The 16697-nt window shown below is 42.2% G+C and overlaps 1 protein-coding gene across 1 annotated transcript; it reads left to right on the plus strand.

Annotated features, from left to right (window-relative positions):
• The first annotated feature begins 1840 nt into the window (after nucleotides 1–1840).
• On the plus strand, nucleotides 1841–14910 carry OTULIN (OTU deubiquitinase with linear linkage specificity). Its single transcript, XM_075417114.1, has 8 exons — nucleotides 1841–2007; nucleotides 2348–2683; nucleotides 6484–6557; nucleotides 7392–7486; nucleotides 8747–8890; nucleotides 11349–11474; nucleotides 12326–12595; nucleotides 13265–14910. Exons 1-8 carry the CDS (start codon nucleotides 1841–1843, stop codon nucleotides 13457–13459), a joined length of 1407 nt encoding a protein of 468 aa, XP_075273229.1. The 3' UTR covers nucleotides 13460–14910.
• Nucleotides 14911–16697: the final 1787 nt, after the last annotated feature.

The raw sequence follows: 16697 nt of genomic DNA on the forward strand, positions 1-16697 counted from the left end.
TTCTGCTTGATCTCTGCTAGAAGCTCCTTGTTTAACCATGCAGGTGTCCTGCCTCCTTTGCTCGATTTCTTTCTCAGGGGGATGCATTGCTCCTGTGCATGGAAGAAGTGTCGTTTAAAGAGCGACCAGCACTCATGGACCCCCCTGCCTTAGAGAGCCCTGGCCCACGGGATTCCTCCCAGTAGCTCCTTGAAGAGGGCAAAGTCAGCCCTCCTGAGGTCCAAGGTTTTGATCCTGCTTATCGCCCTGCTTCCTCCATGCAGGATCCTGAACTCCACCATTTCATAGTCACTGTAGCCGAGTCTACCTCCAACCTTCACATCCTCTACCAGTCCCTCCTTGTTTGTTAATACAAGGTCCAGCAGAGCACCTTTCCTTGTTGGTTCCTCCACCACTTGCATCAGAAAGTTATCATCGATGCTCTGTAGGAACCTCCTGGATTGCGCCTGCCTAGCTGTATGGTCTTCCCAGGTGATGTCAGGGTGGTTGAAGTCCCCCATGAGAACCAGGGCCTGTGACTGTGAGGCTGCTTGCAGCTGCCTGTAGAAGGCCTCATCAACCTCCTCCTCCTGGTCAGGTGGCCTGTAGTACACACCCACCGTAATGTCACCCTTACGAGCCTGTCCCTTAATTCTAACCCACAAGCTCTCAACTCGTTCCTCATCTGCCCCCAGGCCAGGCTCAATGCATTCCAGTTGCTCCCTCACATATAGAGCAACTCCACCACCTCTCCTTGTTGGCCTGTCTTTCCTAAAGAGTCTGTAGCCATCCATGACAGCATGCCAGTCATGTGAGTTGTCCCACCACGTTTCTGTGATGGTGACCAAGTCGTAGCCGTCCTGCTGTATAATGGCTTCCAGCTCCTCCTGTTTATTGCCCATGCTATGTGCATTGGTGTAGACACACTTGAGCTGGGCTGTCAATCTCACCCCTGGCCTTGGCACGCCAAGCCTGGGCTCATCCCTAGTGAGCTGGGCGATGCCCCCTTCCCCCTTCGAACCTAGTTTAAAGCCCTCTCAATGAGCCCCGCCAGCTCGTGGCCAAGAATCCTTTCTCCCCTTTGAGATAGCTGAGTTCCACCTGTCGCCAGCAGGCCTGGTGCTGTGTACACCTCCCCGTGATCAAAGAAGCCAAAATTTGACTGATGGCACCAGTCCCTGAGCCACCTGTTAACCAGGTGAGTTTTCCTGCCCCTTTCAGTGCTGCTCCCTGCCACTGATGGGATGGAGGAAAACACCACCTGCGCCCCTGATCCCTCAACCAGTCGCCCCAGTGCCCTGAAGTCCCTTTTGATGGCCTTGGGACTTCTTTCTGCTATCTACTGCTATCCTACTTCTCACTGCTCTCAGTATTCCTTTTGTAGCGGCACTGGGTGCGCCTGACTCTCGAGGAACAGGTAATCGTGAAAGGTTTCTCATTTGCTCCCTAGACAGCTCCACCCTGCCTGGCGTTTAATGAAGCTGCGTCTCAGCGCGGCGATGGGCTCAGGGGCGGAGTCATGCGCAGCCCTCCCCCCCCCCCGCCCGGCATTGGTACCGCCCACCCCCCGCGCCAGCAGCCCCACAGCCGCACCGCCCCCGCGCATGCGCAGGCCGCCACCGCCCCTCGGCGCTCCTGGCGTGACGCCGGCCGGGGTGCGCGGTGACGCCATTTCCGGCGCGGTGACGCGCGCGCGGAGGATGCCGGCGGCCGGCGAGGCGGAAGCGGCGGCGGAGCGGCCTGCGGGGCGGGAGTGCGGGCGCCGCCGGCGGGGCGATGGGGGCGCCGGGCGCGCGCCGGCAGCCGCGGTAGCCGGCCCCCGTGCGCGCCGGTGGGCGGGCCCTTCGCGGGCCCCGCCGCCATGAGCGGCGAGCGGCGGGCGGGGGGCGGCGGCTCGGGGCCCGGCCCCGGCGAGCGGGCGGCCGGAGCGGGGGCGGCCTCCTGCCCTCGGCGGGGCCCGGCCGCTGCGGCGGGAGGCGGCGAGCGGCCCCGGCCCCGCGGTCCGGCCGGGCGGAGGATGCCGGAGAGGTGAGGGCTCGGGCGCGCTGCGCGGGGCCTGGGCCGCCCTACCCTGAGGAGCGAGGCGGGGGGGGGCGGTGCGCGGCGCTCGGCGTCAGCTCCGGCTCTGAAATATCCCTGAAAATGCTGTTTGCGGGCACGTCCTGAGCCTGTGCAGGGCTGGGGAAAGCCCTGTCTGAATAACTTAGTGATTTTACCAGACTGCTCTGGATTTTGTTCCTCTTCCGAATAACGAAAGTACCCTCTGAATCCTCAGAGTATAACTATTGAAATAATTTAATTTTCTTAAAGCGCATGCCCCTGTTCTTCCGTGAGAGATGCTCTTCATGTATTTCTCTGTTCTTCAAAGCCAGGATAATCTTCGAGGGTGGGTGGCGGAACCAGCCGGCCTTTCCGCGGGCGCAGAGGAGGCGCGGGCAGGAGGGAGCGTCGCCATACGGCTGGTGAGGCGTGAAGGGGAAGCTGGCGTCCCTTCCGGAGAGCTCGGTTCGGCGGACGCAGCCGCTGCCCGGAGCGAGCCATCGGAGTGGACGCCAAGGAAAGACGGCGTGTGCGGGAGTGCTGGGAGGCCTGAGAAGGCAGAGGCGGTTAAATCGCTTGTGACAGACCAGGATGCGTCTCGAAACCGTGAACTCTATCTACCTGTGTCTAGTAATTGTTCAGCGGTGGAGTCATCTGAGGACAGGTGAGGGTTTTTTCTTTTTCTTTTTTCAATATATTAACAGCTTTTCTGTAGAAAGGGAGGGGTACTTTCAGATTGTGAAAGCGAGTTTCTCGGGGAAGTTTCTTACGTGTTAGTGTCTTAGTGAAACAGGTATAAATGTCAAATCTTAAACCTTGAAGGCCACCTTCACCCTTTAGATAAATGGCTTGTTTTCATAGCTTATTAGTGCTCTCCTTTCCCCATCGAAGGGAAGAGCTGATGTGACATTAAGCTCTTAAGGGTGGGATGCAGAGCGTGGGAAACTTCAGAATGGAAGGTGGATACCCTGGTAGCTTGTCTTTAACCTTGTGAGCACTTGTTAGGTGCAGTGCTGACAAACACAGCAGGCTTTTTTTAATCCTCCACTAATTAAGCACTTCAGCTTTTTGTTTGTTTCTTTTTCGTAAACCTCCTGCTATAGGCTGAAGTAAAAATTTATTTGTGTGATTCAGATTTGACAGTAGAAGTCGTTACAAAAATATTTGGTGTCTGGAGTAAGGCATAAATATGAAGGGCTTTTTTTTTTCAAAAAAAAGGTATTCTAAACTTCTGAAAACAACATTAATGCACACTGAGAGTGGCTTTGTCATTTATGTCATACATTAATACAGTTAGAGAAGAAAGGAATTTCTAATTAATCCTCTATAGCTAACCAGTGGAGTATTTCAGACACCATCCAAAATCTACAATAAGTTCTGACTTAGTGAAAAAGTCACTAAAAATAAGAACATGTTTTCAAGGATGCCTTTAAAGTCTTACTTCATGCTTAAATTGCTCTGTAATTTAAGCACAGTCTAATACGTTAATGTGAGTTTTTTAGTATTAATGCACATTTAACACAGATTCATATAAATAAGCATTAACTATTTCATATGTTGGCAAAAGTGTGGTATGTATCTCTATGCTTGTGAATTTTTAAGTTAGCTGCTACTCAGCATACTAATTCTATTTGATGTAATATGCTTTTCTATGATCTATTAAGAGCAATGAGTTTAATCTGACAGAAAAACATTAAATATTCATCCCTTCATGATAATAAATGGAAGACTTTAAGCATTGTTTTTGCATTTGGATGGTATTTTCAGTACCGGGAGTTCTAGCCCTGCAAATCCATTTAGTATAAAACTATTTTTGCCCCTAGTCCTTTCCCTTCTCTCCAGCGTAGTTTTTCTTGTTGTTGTCTTAACTTGTTGAGGTTTAGGCTTTTTTTTGGTGGTGTGGTTTATTCTTTTTTTCATTGTTTGTTTTTAAAATGCAAAGCCCAGGATACCCTAAGTGAAATCTTGTTTATTTCCTTGGTATCTTTGGTTCGGCAGAGTGTGATTCACTAGTTCAACAGTTTGCTTACACACAACACCATGAACTGTTTTTATTTTTTTCTTTTGTGCATACATGTTTCATGTTTATATGTCACATGTTAATGAGGAGGGGCTTTGATTTCCACATTTTTGTTTCCACAGATTTCCTTAGCAGTTGCCCCACTAGAACAATGTTAAGATGCTCTTTCAGGTGCGAAGTGAAAGTGCCTGTGCAGGTGGATTGCACCCCTTAGCTACCCTGATTGCGAAACATCTCAGTTAAATTGCAGTACTGTGTTTACGCTGGATGTTAATCTGTCAGGCTCTGAATCTATCGGTTCTGTTTTGTCAGCTCCCAGAAAGAAGATGGGGTAATACCTACAGAAGGAAGATGAGGCTGCTCATTCTACACCAAACGTCTTTTTTTGAGTGACCCCACTAGTTTAGTTAGTTGAGAACTTGTTGTGCATTGTAACTTAAATGTATTTGAGGGTGTATCCCGAAGTAAGGCTTCCCCCTGCCCTGCCACCTCCCATGGGCTCCCTCGTGGAAGCGGGTTTGTTCATGCTCACAGAGGGAGGTCGTTGCTTTATATTTTGAAAACTTAGCTTATAGATAAGCTAGGCTAGTGATCGCTGCTGTCAGATACCGAGTTTGGTATCTTTCAAGGTTATTAAGTATTCTTGAAATTCTTCACAAACCTCAATGTACCTTAATCGCTGCTGAGAAATAAGATTATGCATGGAAACTAGAGTTTGTCCAGTGCCACACTGTAACAAGGATAGGGGCTTGAGATGAGTATTTCTGTGGATTTTCTTCTCAGCAGGTAGTACTCTTTTTACAGAGTACCGTGTTTAATATCTACTGCATCTACTGTTTCTCTTTTAATTAATAATTATGTAGTATTGTTACAAATCAGGTTTCAAGCAGCTACTTGCCTGCCCAGGAAACCCAGTTTGAAAGTTGGAGGTTTGTAACTTGAGTGAAAACTAAACTGTAGTTTCACATGACTGCACATTAGATGACAGTTTCCTGGTATTAACCTATATTTTTCTTTATAATAAACATCTTTTTTTTTTTGTTCTCAAGGGAAATGTATGCAAATAGGTTAGAAATATTACCTTCTTTAAGTAAGCTGGTTTGGATAAAAGCAAAAGAAATACAGAGCCGTAGTTTACCGGAGTATTCTTTCAACTTTAATCAGAGTTACCTAATTACTAGCTGGCTGTATTAAAACCTTTCTTGCAGTCTTCCTAACCGTTTGTCCTCTCTTAGAGTAGTGTAAGATGGTGCAGGGTCACTGCCTTAATTTCTTCCTGGTCTTTTGCAAGTGCACTGTGGTTTGGGTTTGGTGTTTTGTGAGTAGTAGATTAGAAGCTACTAATAGTAGTGGTCAGTGAATAATAACCTTACAGGTTTTTCTTCTGTACATGTACTTTCTTCAAAATACGAACTTTCCGTGTAACCTTCTTTTAGTGGTAAGCCTAAATGATTTACTAATATGTTTGGTGGTGTATGTATGGTAGCTTTTTTAAGAATTATTTTAGCTGTGAAACTGATTTTTCAAGTTTATTTGCTAGATGTAATTATATGACAAATGCCACTCAGAATCACATGTAAAGGAATGTACAATTTACTGTCTTGTATTTTGAACACTGTATGGACCTCCATTCTCAACAGTAATGTTCACAACCTAGCTTTGAGATCTCTTCTTGATAATGCCAGGCTGTGCATAGAAACAGTGTCTTTTTAGGCCATCGTTTCCTCCCTCATGGTCATAACTTGAGTTCAGAATGTCTGTATATAGACTCAGATGGAAACATTTGACTCTTAAGACAGCGGACCTTGACCAAAAAGCCCATGTTATTCAAGGAAGAAGTGTTTGTCTGGATTTCGGTTAGCCTGTAGGCTGCAGTTTGGATCACGCTTAGAATTTTGTTTCCTTTGAGTTTGTAACATTCAAACCAGCTGTAGGCAGCTGGCTACTTTTCATCATGATATTCTGTCACGCATTCTGCTCATGACTAGGCAGGTTGCTGAGCCCCAGTGGAGTGCACGTACAAAGCTCTGGTGAGTAATGCATTCTTAGTTGCGTGTGTAGGTTGCAGTATTCATGTGCTCAGCAAATAAGGCATTTTGGCTTGTGTCTTTTGCAAATTTACCCTGTAAAATTTCCAAAGACAAAGAGACTTCAGTGTTCTCTAGTCTCCATAGAACCAGCAGAAGAGAAATTCAGGCAGTGGTTCATTACCAGTGTCAGTGTCATAGATAAGAGAGGGGAACATTTGAGAGGTTTTTTAAACTTTTTTTTTTTTTTTGAGAACTCCTGTTGTTTTATGAAAATACAGAAGATGGAGAGCAAATGGAGTTGAAAAAATACTTGGAGAAAGACTTAAGTACTTGCCTGTAGTTGTGAACAGGGGAAAAGGTAAATGACTATCAATTTGTGCTGTTACATGAAGTATGTGTTGATTTTTATTGCAGTGAGGAAGACATGTATCGTGACGCAGAAGAAATAGAGAGAGATAAAATACTACTTTGTGAGACAAGCTTTTCAGGTACATTTGAACTTTGAGATTTTAAATGCAGTATTGCAATTTGTTGTAGCACCAGTTTGTGATGATTTGACACCATCGTTTCCAGGGACTTTTGTGCACAGATGTCTCTGGGCACTGAAAGTTACTTATCATGACTGTGTACATTATACAGTTCAGTTCATGAAAAGATCAATTTCATGTAAAACTAAGTGCTCTTCATGTATTCCCCCCCCCCCCCCGGTGTTTCTGTATTATGTTACAAGAGAACATGAACCCTTTGGAAAGCAGTCACTCATATAATCTGTTATGAGTGTTGTGCTGGAAAGTTACCGATTTATAGTCCTTAATAGCAGCATCTGTTGCTGGGATCTGTTGATAACCTTAGTGCTGTCTGTTTTGGAATGAAGGCTGTTCAGATTCCAAGAGAAAACTGTTTCTTCTTTCTGTACCATTGTTTCTGGCATACTGGAGAAAGATAACGGATCTTTCTCCTTGTAGTCCAGTTGCTGAAAGAAGAAGAGAAACTTTTGTCAAACATTTTTCTGATTGCTAAGAGAATAGTGTTTTACTAATTTCTACTCCTTGCCAGTTAATATTTTTCAGAAGAGGGGAGCAGTGTGTTCTCCATTTTGTTGGACTACATCGTTATTTTGGTTTGTTTGCCATTTTCAGAGCAGGCTGTTTTTTCCCCCCGTCTGATACTGGTAATTACTTAGTAGTGACAGGTTGTGCTGCCAGTCTTGTTTGGCACTGATGTTATTTTAAAGTGATAGAGTGTATTTAGAAATTCAATGCTTTTTCTGTGTTGTTCTATGTAACAGTTGTCCTGAAATGTTAGATATTCTATTTTGACAGAATATAAACTAAGTGTTGCACCTGAAATAGACATCATGGAGTACTGCAGAAAAGAATGGAGAGGAAATACACCAGTAGCAAGAAGGATGAGAAAGGTATTGGTTCTCTTTTTGTTGACTTTTGTTAGGCTTTGTGTTTTCATTTGTATGTTTAGTAGGTCATTTCCTATAGGAACAATCTTTGAAACAGAAAATACAATAGCAGTGTTTTCCGGTGTCTGGTCTTAGAAGTGGCTGATGACTGGAAGATGCTTTCGTTTGCACTCATTCAAAATGTGGTTTTGGTAAGGCTACTTGTTGGTAGTGTAGGGTTTTGATTAATCCTGTTCTTCATTACTGTTTTCAATTAAAGTTTTAAATTTGGTTTATTACCATAAAATGTTAATCTTGTGGGCTGTTGAAATGGCAGAGCAGATAACTGTACTTTTTGACAGAGGGCAAATAACTGAAGTTGGTGAATTACATGATTTTTAAGATGAAGAGGTTTAATAAATAGGCTCAGTTTTTCTGAAGTTTTTCCTGATTTCTTGTTTTTTGTAGGTTTTGAACTAGTTTTCTTACATTAATCTTGACTTAGAATGCTAGAAAATAAAGCGTAAGATTGGTGGGGTGTTTTATTGTTGTTGTGGGTTTTTTCAACACAATTTGAAAATTTAGTGGTATGTATAAGTAAACCAAAAAAGTGCTTTCCATAAATCAAAAGATCTATGCGTCACCTTCAAGAGATTAGTAAGAGAAATACAAATGCTCAGGGCGTTGAATCTTGCCGGGTTGGGTTAGCTGAAGAGACATGCTGAGCTTCAGAAGTTTCAACATTGCTGCTTCTGCTAAGAGAGTAGGGGTGGGAACAGCAGGGAGGGGACAGATGTGCTGAGGCATGTGTCAAGATATTTCAGGGTAAACACAAATTTTCCTTGAGGCAAAAACAAACTACATGTGACATGTATTGGGTAAATGGAATAAACTATTGCTGAAACTTCTTGTATGCATGGTATATTTTTAAATTTATAGTCTTGTTTGTGTATATTTGGGGTTTTTTTGAAACTTAAGTGGATTAGCTACCCACATGTCAATGATACTTCTGCTCTGTCATCAAATAAACACCACACCCAATTATCTGCTTAGATTTCTCTGGTTTCTTTTTTGTTATTCAGCAGAACTAAGGAAGCTTTTTTTCAGAGCATAGTTTGTGACAAAAGCATTTGAACTTCCAAAATGGGTAGCGGATCAAATCCTTTTTTTTAATAGCATTAGCATTTGGATGTTAATATTCCAGTGTCTTTTATGATACCAGTGCATGACCTTAAAATGTTTTATTAATGCTTTCATGTTATTTGGATTTTGTGGTTTTTCTAGGGATATGAAGCAGTTGCTCAGAAGTTTGCATCTATAAGGAGAGTACGAGGTGACAACTATTGTGCTCTCAGAGCAACTCTGTTCCAGGTGCTAAGCCAAGCTACCCAGTTACCGAGCTGGCTGCAGAGTGAGGATTTTACTATGGTATGTGTCAAACTTTGATCTGACAGTAGAGGAATGTTGGTTCTAACCTACTGGATAAGTCTATGATCTTGTTTCTCTGTTATGCTATACGCTCACTTCTCAATATCGCTTGAATTCAGAAGTGGCAATGTTCAGTTTTCTGGTTGGTTTACAGTGATTCTTTCGACTTGGAATTGAGTCCAGGTTCCCTTTGTTTCCGTTTGTACTGTATAAATGTTACTGTAATGTTGACTGTAATGTAGTCCGTCTTCATCTTGCCTGCTTGGTTTCTTCTTAATGTGGGTAATACAACTGTAAGAGGTTTTCCTTGAGACAGCTGGCAAGAACAGAAAATATAGACAACTTACTCTAAGCACATTTGAAAAAACAAACAAAACATTCAAGACCCGCCTGGACACGGTCCTGTGCAGCCTGCTGTAGGTGACCCTGCTTTGGCAGGGGGGTTGGACTAGGTGATCTCCAGAGGTCCCTTCCAACCCCGACCATTCTGTGATTCTTTGAAAACAAGCAAAAAAACCCCAACAAAACCATCCAGCTTTTAAAAATTATCATCTGTATTCTTGTGTGCCATATATGGTTTCTCTAGAAAGTGGATTAACAAACTGGATGGTGCAGGCTTTTTCAGACTGTATGTATTACCCGTGTCTTAAGTGTTACTTAAAATAAATGTGTAAGAGCAACTCCAACCTGATACAAAGAACAGTCCTTATGGAGCACTGATGGATAAACAAAGCAAGGTGTCTTACTAAGAGCAGAAGAAAAATATTCCAGAAATTGTCTTGCGTCAACAAAGTCCATTTGGTGACACCAGTGAGCATGGAAGAAACATGTAAGAAGCTGCCTACACAGAAGCGGCGCACTGCCCGGGAGTAAGTTTCCGGTTGTCCAGGTTGCTGCTGGAAGTGTAAATGATGAATGTCTGACGCAGACTCCGTGTTGTAGGCTAGCAGTCCAGGTAGAACCGTACCGCTCTTACTGCCTGCCTGTGTAACTTTAATGCCATCTTAAAACTTCTCATTGTGATCACTGTCAATAAGTAAACTTCTGCTGACGTGTATTTGTAAAGACTGATACCAGTATTTCTGAGATGTTTCTTACTGCATCAGTACATTGTAAAAAGGTTTCCTTTTTATAAAAAACATTCTCCCAGCTGACGATTGTCTACATGTTTTCAAACTATAGAAGTTAGTTCCCTAGTGCTCCTTTAACAAACATGCCAGCTATTAAAAATGATGTACTTAGATGAACATCATTTAAAAACTGGTATTTTTTTCCTACTGATTTATAGAGGAAAATGTGTCATATCATGGTAACTAACTAAAAAGGTGTACAACTTATTTAATAAAACACACTGATTAAAATGATACTCTTAATGCATCAAAGCATAGGGCACGTAAGAGAGAGTGTGGTGATAGCAAACAGCACAATTTCAACAAAGTTTGGGGTTTGGTGTTTTTTTTTTTTGAAGAAAAAATAAATTAAACCCTATGCTTACATGCACATATCGCTGCAGCAGTTACTCCCATGTAGCCTTTGATTATTTAGTCCTACATGTCAGATTAACATAGGGTGCCAGGCTGGGCTGGGGGAAGGTCTGTGTATACCTGACAAATTAAATACTTGGTTGCCATTGAAGAGAACACATTACTAACTTAAGAGTCCTGATGAAATGACAACTGGCTGGTCATGGCTGATGGTGTTATGTGCTGCTTTAGCCAAATATTTAATTCGATGTGAGACTCAAGTTACTCTTCCAGTTCTAGCCGTAAAGTGGGTTAATAAATGAGGGTAAAAAAACTGGGCAGGCAACTGCCGTGATGTCCTTCAGGAGAAGTGTAAAAGCTCTTAACTAAGCAGGCGTAGCATGTGAGCCGTAAAAGAGGCAGTTCTGAGGCTGAAGTATGATCTGATGCATCCACTAATCCTCAGGTTGTTTTCCTCATCATCAGAAAACCAGTCTGATAGTGTTTTAGTTATGTTCCCTGAAAAACACCCTCAGTTTGCGTGTTGTGGACCAAGTAGTTTGCACTGCACCAAGACTTCTGGATTACCTGGTGAATGTCATCACATCTTGACCTTCTTTTCAGTTGTTTCAGGGACACTCTTCAGACACAGTTACTGTCATCTGCTGCTGGAGGTTTTTTTTTTTAATTAAAAAAAAAAAAAAGCTCAGACTAACTTTGGGGTATTATTTTTTCCAGTGCTTGTATATTGGTTAGATCGGGGAACAGTAACAGACCAGTATTCTGACTGTTATCCAGCAAGTATTATAAAGACCCAGTTGTTTTCAATTATGGCCATGCCAGTATGACATCTATTCAGAGGAACATACGAGGGATCATTTTAAGGTGCAAAATGTGAAAAAAATATAAATTCAATAAAATAATAATGTACAAGGTGGTGGCTTTTCCTTTGAAGTTTTTTGACTTAAGCTGTCTTCTCTTCTCTCACCTTCCAGCTTCCCGAACACTTGCTAAGCAAATATGACTGGATCAAGCAGTGGCAGCTAAAACAGAAACTGGGCAGGAAGATGGGAGAAACAAGTGATGAAATAAAAGAATATTTAGTACTTCTAAGGAAGAAGGTTGGAGAAATATTTGTTTATTTTTAGTCAGTTGCAAATACGAAAAAATGACAGATTGTTGAATGTGGTGAGTTTAGCATAAGGATGCTTTCACTAATGAAAGTAACTCACTTTTCTGTATGTATACTGCAAAAAAATTGGGGAAAGAATGTTGGTTCAGATCTATGGGAGTTTTCTGGTGTTTTACTGCTTACATTACCTTAGTGCTGGAATTAATTTGTAAGCAGCTCTGCAGAAAACTATTAGACAGGTTTCAGTGAAGAAATTAATGTAATAGAGTAATACTTTACCTCTGTTATTTCTTGTATTTGTTTGAAGAAATGATGTATGCTATGCACAAATGCTGTTACTACCTGGAATTGGGTCATGGAAATTAAAAAAGCCCAACAGAATAATGCTGAAATAGTTTTAAAGGAGTAGTTTGTTTCATGTTTATGCACTTTTATTCTAGGTTAATGTAACAGGAAAATGGTTGTGCCCTTTTGGTGTTCATAGTATGTTACCTGGCCTCATCTTTCTCCCCCTTGAAACTCAGGAACCTATTTAAAAACTCTTTAATTGTTCCTCTGTCAAATATGACAATATTTGTTTCACCACCTTGCATCAATTTCTAACATCCTCTTTTATTGCTTTGATTAAGGACTAATTTAAGCAAAATCAGACTAACTCAACTTGACCTTGATAGGACTACAGCTGTGGAAGTATTCTTGAGTGTTTTTTAAAAAGGTACAAAGCCCTTCATAAATTCAAATTCTGAATGCCAGTGCTGTGCATCTGACAACTCACAAGTGGCTTTTTGCAGCTCTTGGTAGCTATTGATACATGTTGTGTGTGTCTTTTTTTTTTTGTAGTGGAAGACTATAAGTGAAATCAAGGGTTCTATTGAGAAACAAGAAGCTTGTGATAAATTGTTTAAAAATGAAGAGGAGGAGTATAGTCTTTATGAAGCGCTGAAACTCTTGATGCTTAACACCGCCATCAAACTGTACAATGATGATAAAAATGGAAGGAGAGTTCCTGTCTTCTCATGGTTACTGTTTGCACGGGATACATCTAGCAACCCTTGTCAGTTAATGCATAATCACTTGAATCATATTGGGCACAGTGGAGGCCTGGAACAAGTAAGGAGAGATTGTTCTTACAGTGTTATTTTCCTGTTTTGGAGATTTCTGGCTTTAATTGGTTTAGGAAATCACCCAGCTTCTGTTGGTCTGGCTAAATTTAATGGTGTAGTGTCTGGTCTTTCACTGGGAAAAACGTAGTAGAACTGCTTGCTTGTAGTAAGTCTGTAAAGGCCTTCCTTGTAAACACAGATTTTTCTCTGGCAGCTGACGCTTCTGTCTGCTTTTTATTTGGCTGGAGAGTTCAGAGTGCCCTCTGAGAGGGAAAGGGTCACTGCCTGAAACCCCTTCTTGTCTGGTGTAGTGGTTTAACAGGATGAATACAAGAGAATTGCTTTCATACCTGTTCATGGCAGTGGGGAAGTGGGATTCTCTGTATGAAGTAGCTTTTCTTTAGGACTAATAGCCTGCTATGCCATAGTTAGGTCTGAAGAGCTCCATGTTAAAGGCATGGAATCTTAGAGGTATTTGTGCAGCAAGTGAAGAGTGGCTTGAATGATCGAGATACTGAACTAGAGGTGCTCATGTATATGCATTCTCATTTACTTCCGATTTTTTACTTTGAAAAATTACATCTGATAGGTATGAGTTTAGTATTTTTATGAGAAATATCATGTAAAAGGTATGTTTCATTTTACACATCGTATTTCTGCTTTTTTTCCTATGTAGGTGGAAATGTTCCTCCTTGCTTATGCTCTGCAACATACCATCCAAGTGTATCGACTGTACAAATATAGTACTGATGAATTCATCACACTTTATCCCAATGACCCGGAGGAGGACTGGCCTGTGGTGACTCTCATAACTGAAGATGACAGACATTATAATATTCCAGTCAGAATGTGCCAAGAGACAATGCTGTGAACAAGTGATTTTTGGCAGACAAACCTGTGCTGCTTATTGAGGTTTCCAGTGCTATTTTGAAACAGGATGATGATGATGGAATCTGCGTTATTAAATCTATAACACCTTGAAATCCATGCTTTGAAAGTTCACATCTGAACTAAAATATCAAATATGTACTAGCTTAAAGAGTAATAATTTTGCAACTATGGCTTTTTTGCCCATTCAAAAAAAAAAAAAAGAAACTTCTGCAATCCTTTTTTTTTTGAAGGGCTTATTCTGAATAGGAATACAAAAACTGAAGGTTTACTTCTTTTAAGAAGGTAGGTGATGCTCTGTGGTAAGAGCTGGCCTTCTGCTCCCTGAAATAACGATGAACTGAAACTTCTGGAAGAGTAAGCTGGCAGTGTCCTGACCGATATTTGTAATGCTGCTTAGAAGCGATTTGTACAAATGTTGGGTCTCGGGAAGCAATACGGTTCTCTTGCAGTGGGAATTTAATGCCTGCCGTGGTTTATGCTACAAGAGAGTTCTTACTTACAAGTTTTCTAATGCTTTGTTTTTTTTCTGACATGAATATCTCTTATTTAGAAGCTAGTCTGCTGCACTGCAAATAAAGAGCTCTTCCCCTTTCAGCCCCTTGAGAGAATCGTGGCAGGGACTTGATAGTAAGGGAGTATAGAAGCTGTTTGCTAGTAGGTCACAAATTCAAAACTTGCACAGAATTCCCTCTTCAGTTATGGTAGCTGGTATGAGATAACCACGTGCCCACTAACTTCCACCTCTGTTTGTATTTCTGTTCCTCTAATGTTAATCCTCGCTGGCAGCTGCTGCGGAGAACATTGGGGTTTTAGTTTGTCCAGGGAGTGCGGTAGATGGAAGTAAACTTCTGGTGCAGCTCCTCTGCTCTTGGGAGGAGATGTGGGAGGTTCTGTTTCTGCTTAGAATTACTCTTAGTGCTGTAAATTGAAGGAATACAGAATATGTCAGATGCTGGGAGTGCTGACATACCTTAAAAAAACAAATAATAAACCCTTCACCTTTAGCTTAGAGGTATATCTACAGAGGATTCTCGGAATAAGAGAGTGAAAGTTGATGTAAATGAAATGCTGGTTGTACATGGATCCCTTGGCTTCTCTTGGAAGGCTGCCTTAGAGAAAAGGGGTAAAATTACAAAAACTGCTCTTCATTCAAATATTCTGGAGAAAATGGCACGCAAAACTTCCAGTTCTCCTGTTTTGTTCTACTTAATTTGTTTGTGAACTTTTATTGCGAAAGGTAATTACACAATGAGAATGTGTATTCACTCTGTTCTAAAGTGGTTTTTTTGACACATCTTAATGACGTCTGTCATGTACTCAGTGTTATATATATCATGTTATCTTTGCCTTTTAAAACGAGTAGTTTGATCTGTTACTGAAGGTTTCTTTTCTGGAAGCTACAAGGGAATAAAAATAAACCAGTTCACCTGACAGTGTTTCTTGTTTTATGCCCTGTTTTCTCCTTAGCTTTATATTTTTGAGTTTTTAATTTTGAAATCCTTGTTTTAGTTATTCCTTACTAGCTGCAAAGCATAGTAATGTGTGTACAAGTAATTGTCGGCTTGCGGCTTGCATATGGACAGCAAAAACATTTCCCTGAATTACTGTTAGCGTGTAGCATTGAAGGGGAAAGAAAGAAAGAAAAATAAATTAACTTTTGCAACTCACTGAACTCTGATAAAAAAGTCATATTATGATTTAAATAACTGAAATTATTTAAACCTTGATATCTTCCAATTGTGATACATTCTTGAGATGAAAACTTAACACCTCTTTGTAAAAGACATCTTTGTCTTACGTTCGCAGCCAGTGCTCTAAATGTGTGACAGAAGCCTGCGAAGCGGAGGCTTGCTGAGGGCCGCGTTTGGAGCCGTTAGGTACGGAAGCAGTTCGCATCGCTGGCTGCTGTGTCGAGCTGAGACGTGCAGGGCTCGGCCCAAGGTGCGCCTACACCTGAAGTCCCGTGTTGCTCCTGCAGAAGTTGGGTAACGGTAGGAAAACTGATGCTGCTTTGTATTTTCCATCTGTATTTTGGAGATAAGCAAGGAGTCTGTACTCTGGTGCGTGCAGTATATTGCCTTGAATTTTAAATATAAAATTGACAGCTGACCATTTTTCATCTAGACTTACACGATGGGTAAACACTGCTTGTCTGTTGGGTCCCCTCCCCATATTCTGCTGAATAACCTGAAGGAGTCAATAAATTAAATGAAATGGAAGTGAGGGATGGAAAAGGAAGAGCTGTAGAGATCAAATCAGTTCTGCCCCACGCCTCTGTGTCCATGAGTCTTAACGTGTGAATAAATTTAGAATAGCCGCTGGTGGGTGTCAGGAGGATGGGGCCAAACTCTTTCCAGTGGTGCCCAGTGACAGGACAAGGGGCAATGGGCACAAACTGAAGCACAGGAAGTTCCGTCTGAACATGAGGAAGAACTTCTTCCCTCTGAGGGTGACGGAGCACTGGAACAGGCTGCCCAGGGAGGTTGTGGAGTCTCCTTCTCTGGAGATATTCAAGACCCACCTGGACAAGGTCCTGTGCAGCCTGCTGTAGGTGACCCTGCTTCGGCAGGGGGGCTGGACTAGATGACCCACAGAGGTCCCTTCCAACCCCTAACATTCTGTGATTCTGTGAACTAAAGGAAGCAGATGCTTTACTCAGCACCTGGCATGTGTTGTTGGGCACAGTCCAGATTTTTCATGCCATAAGATGTGACCTCCTAGGAGTTAGTGGAGACAAAGAAAGTTCACTGACTGTTGTAGGTCGTGTCCTTTTTGTGCAAAAAATAACTTTGTCCCCTTTAGGCCCATAGTTTATCCCTACTCTAACATTATTTTTATGTCCAACTTCTGCCATTTATGCTTTCTGGAGAAGGAGGCACGTATTTGTTGTGTTCTTCAGAACAATTTTAGCATACTTTCAGGTATTAAATGGAATTTTGGAATGCTTTGGGTGGGAAGGGACCTTTAGAGGCCATCTAGCTCACCCCCTGCAATGAGCAGGGACAGCTTCAGCTAGGTCAGGATGCTCAGAGCCCCGTCCAACCTGACTTTGAGTGTTTCCAGGGACCCTACTGCCTATCACCGTGCTCTCACTTGGGCTATGCGACTGCTTTTTAAAAAGCATTGGAAGTCTGTGTTTTTGACTGATGCAGTTGTGGTTTACGCAAAGCTTTCATCTTGGCTTTCTTCAGTGTCCTAGTAAGAACAATGTTCTGAAG

Source organism: Opisthocomus hoazin, chromosome 3 (genome assembly GCF_030867145.1).
Source record: "Opisthocomus hoazin isolate bOpiHoa1 chromosome 3, bOpiHoa1.hap1, whole genome shotgun sequence".
NCBI classification, from domain to species: Eukaryota; Metazoa; Chordata; class Aves; order Opisthocomiformes; family Opisthocomidae; genus Opisthocomus; species Opisthocomus hoazin.

Bases quoted from the DNA above. Each gene is read 5' to 3' on its own strand.
- OTULIN (XM_075417114.1), top strand. From the start codon at position 1,841: ATGAGCGGCGAGCGGCGGGCGGGGGGCGGCGGCTCGGGGCCCGGCCCC. The intron at 8,891-11,348 runs GTATGTGTCAAA...CTCACCTTCCAG, and splicing joins AGAGTGAGGATTTTACTATG to CTTCCCGAACACTTGCTAAG. The intron at 12,596-13,264 runs GTAAGGAGAGAT...TTTCCTATGTAG, and splicing joins ACAGTGGAGGCCTGGAACAA to GTGGAAATGTTCCTCCTTGC.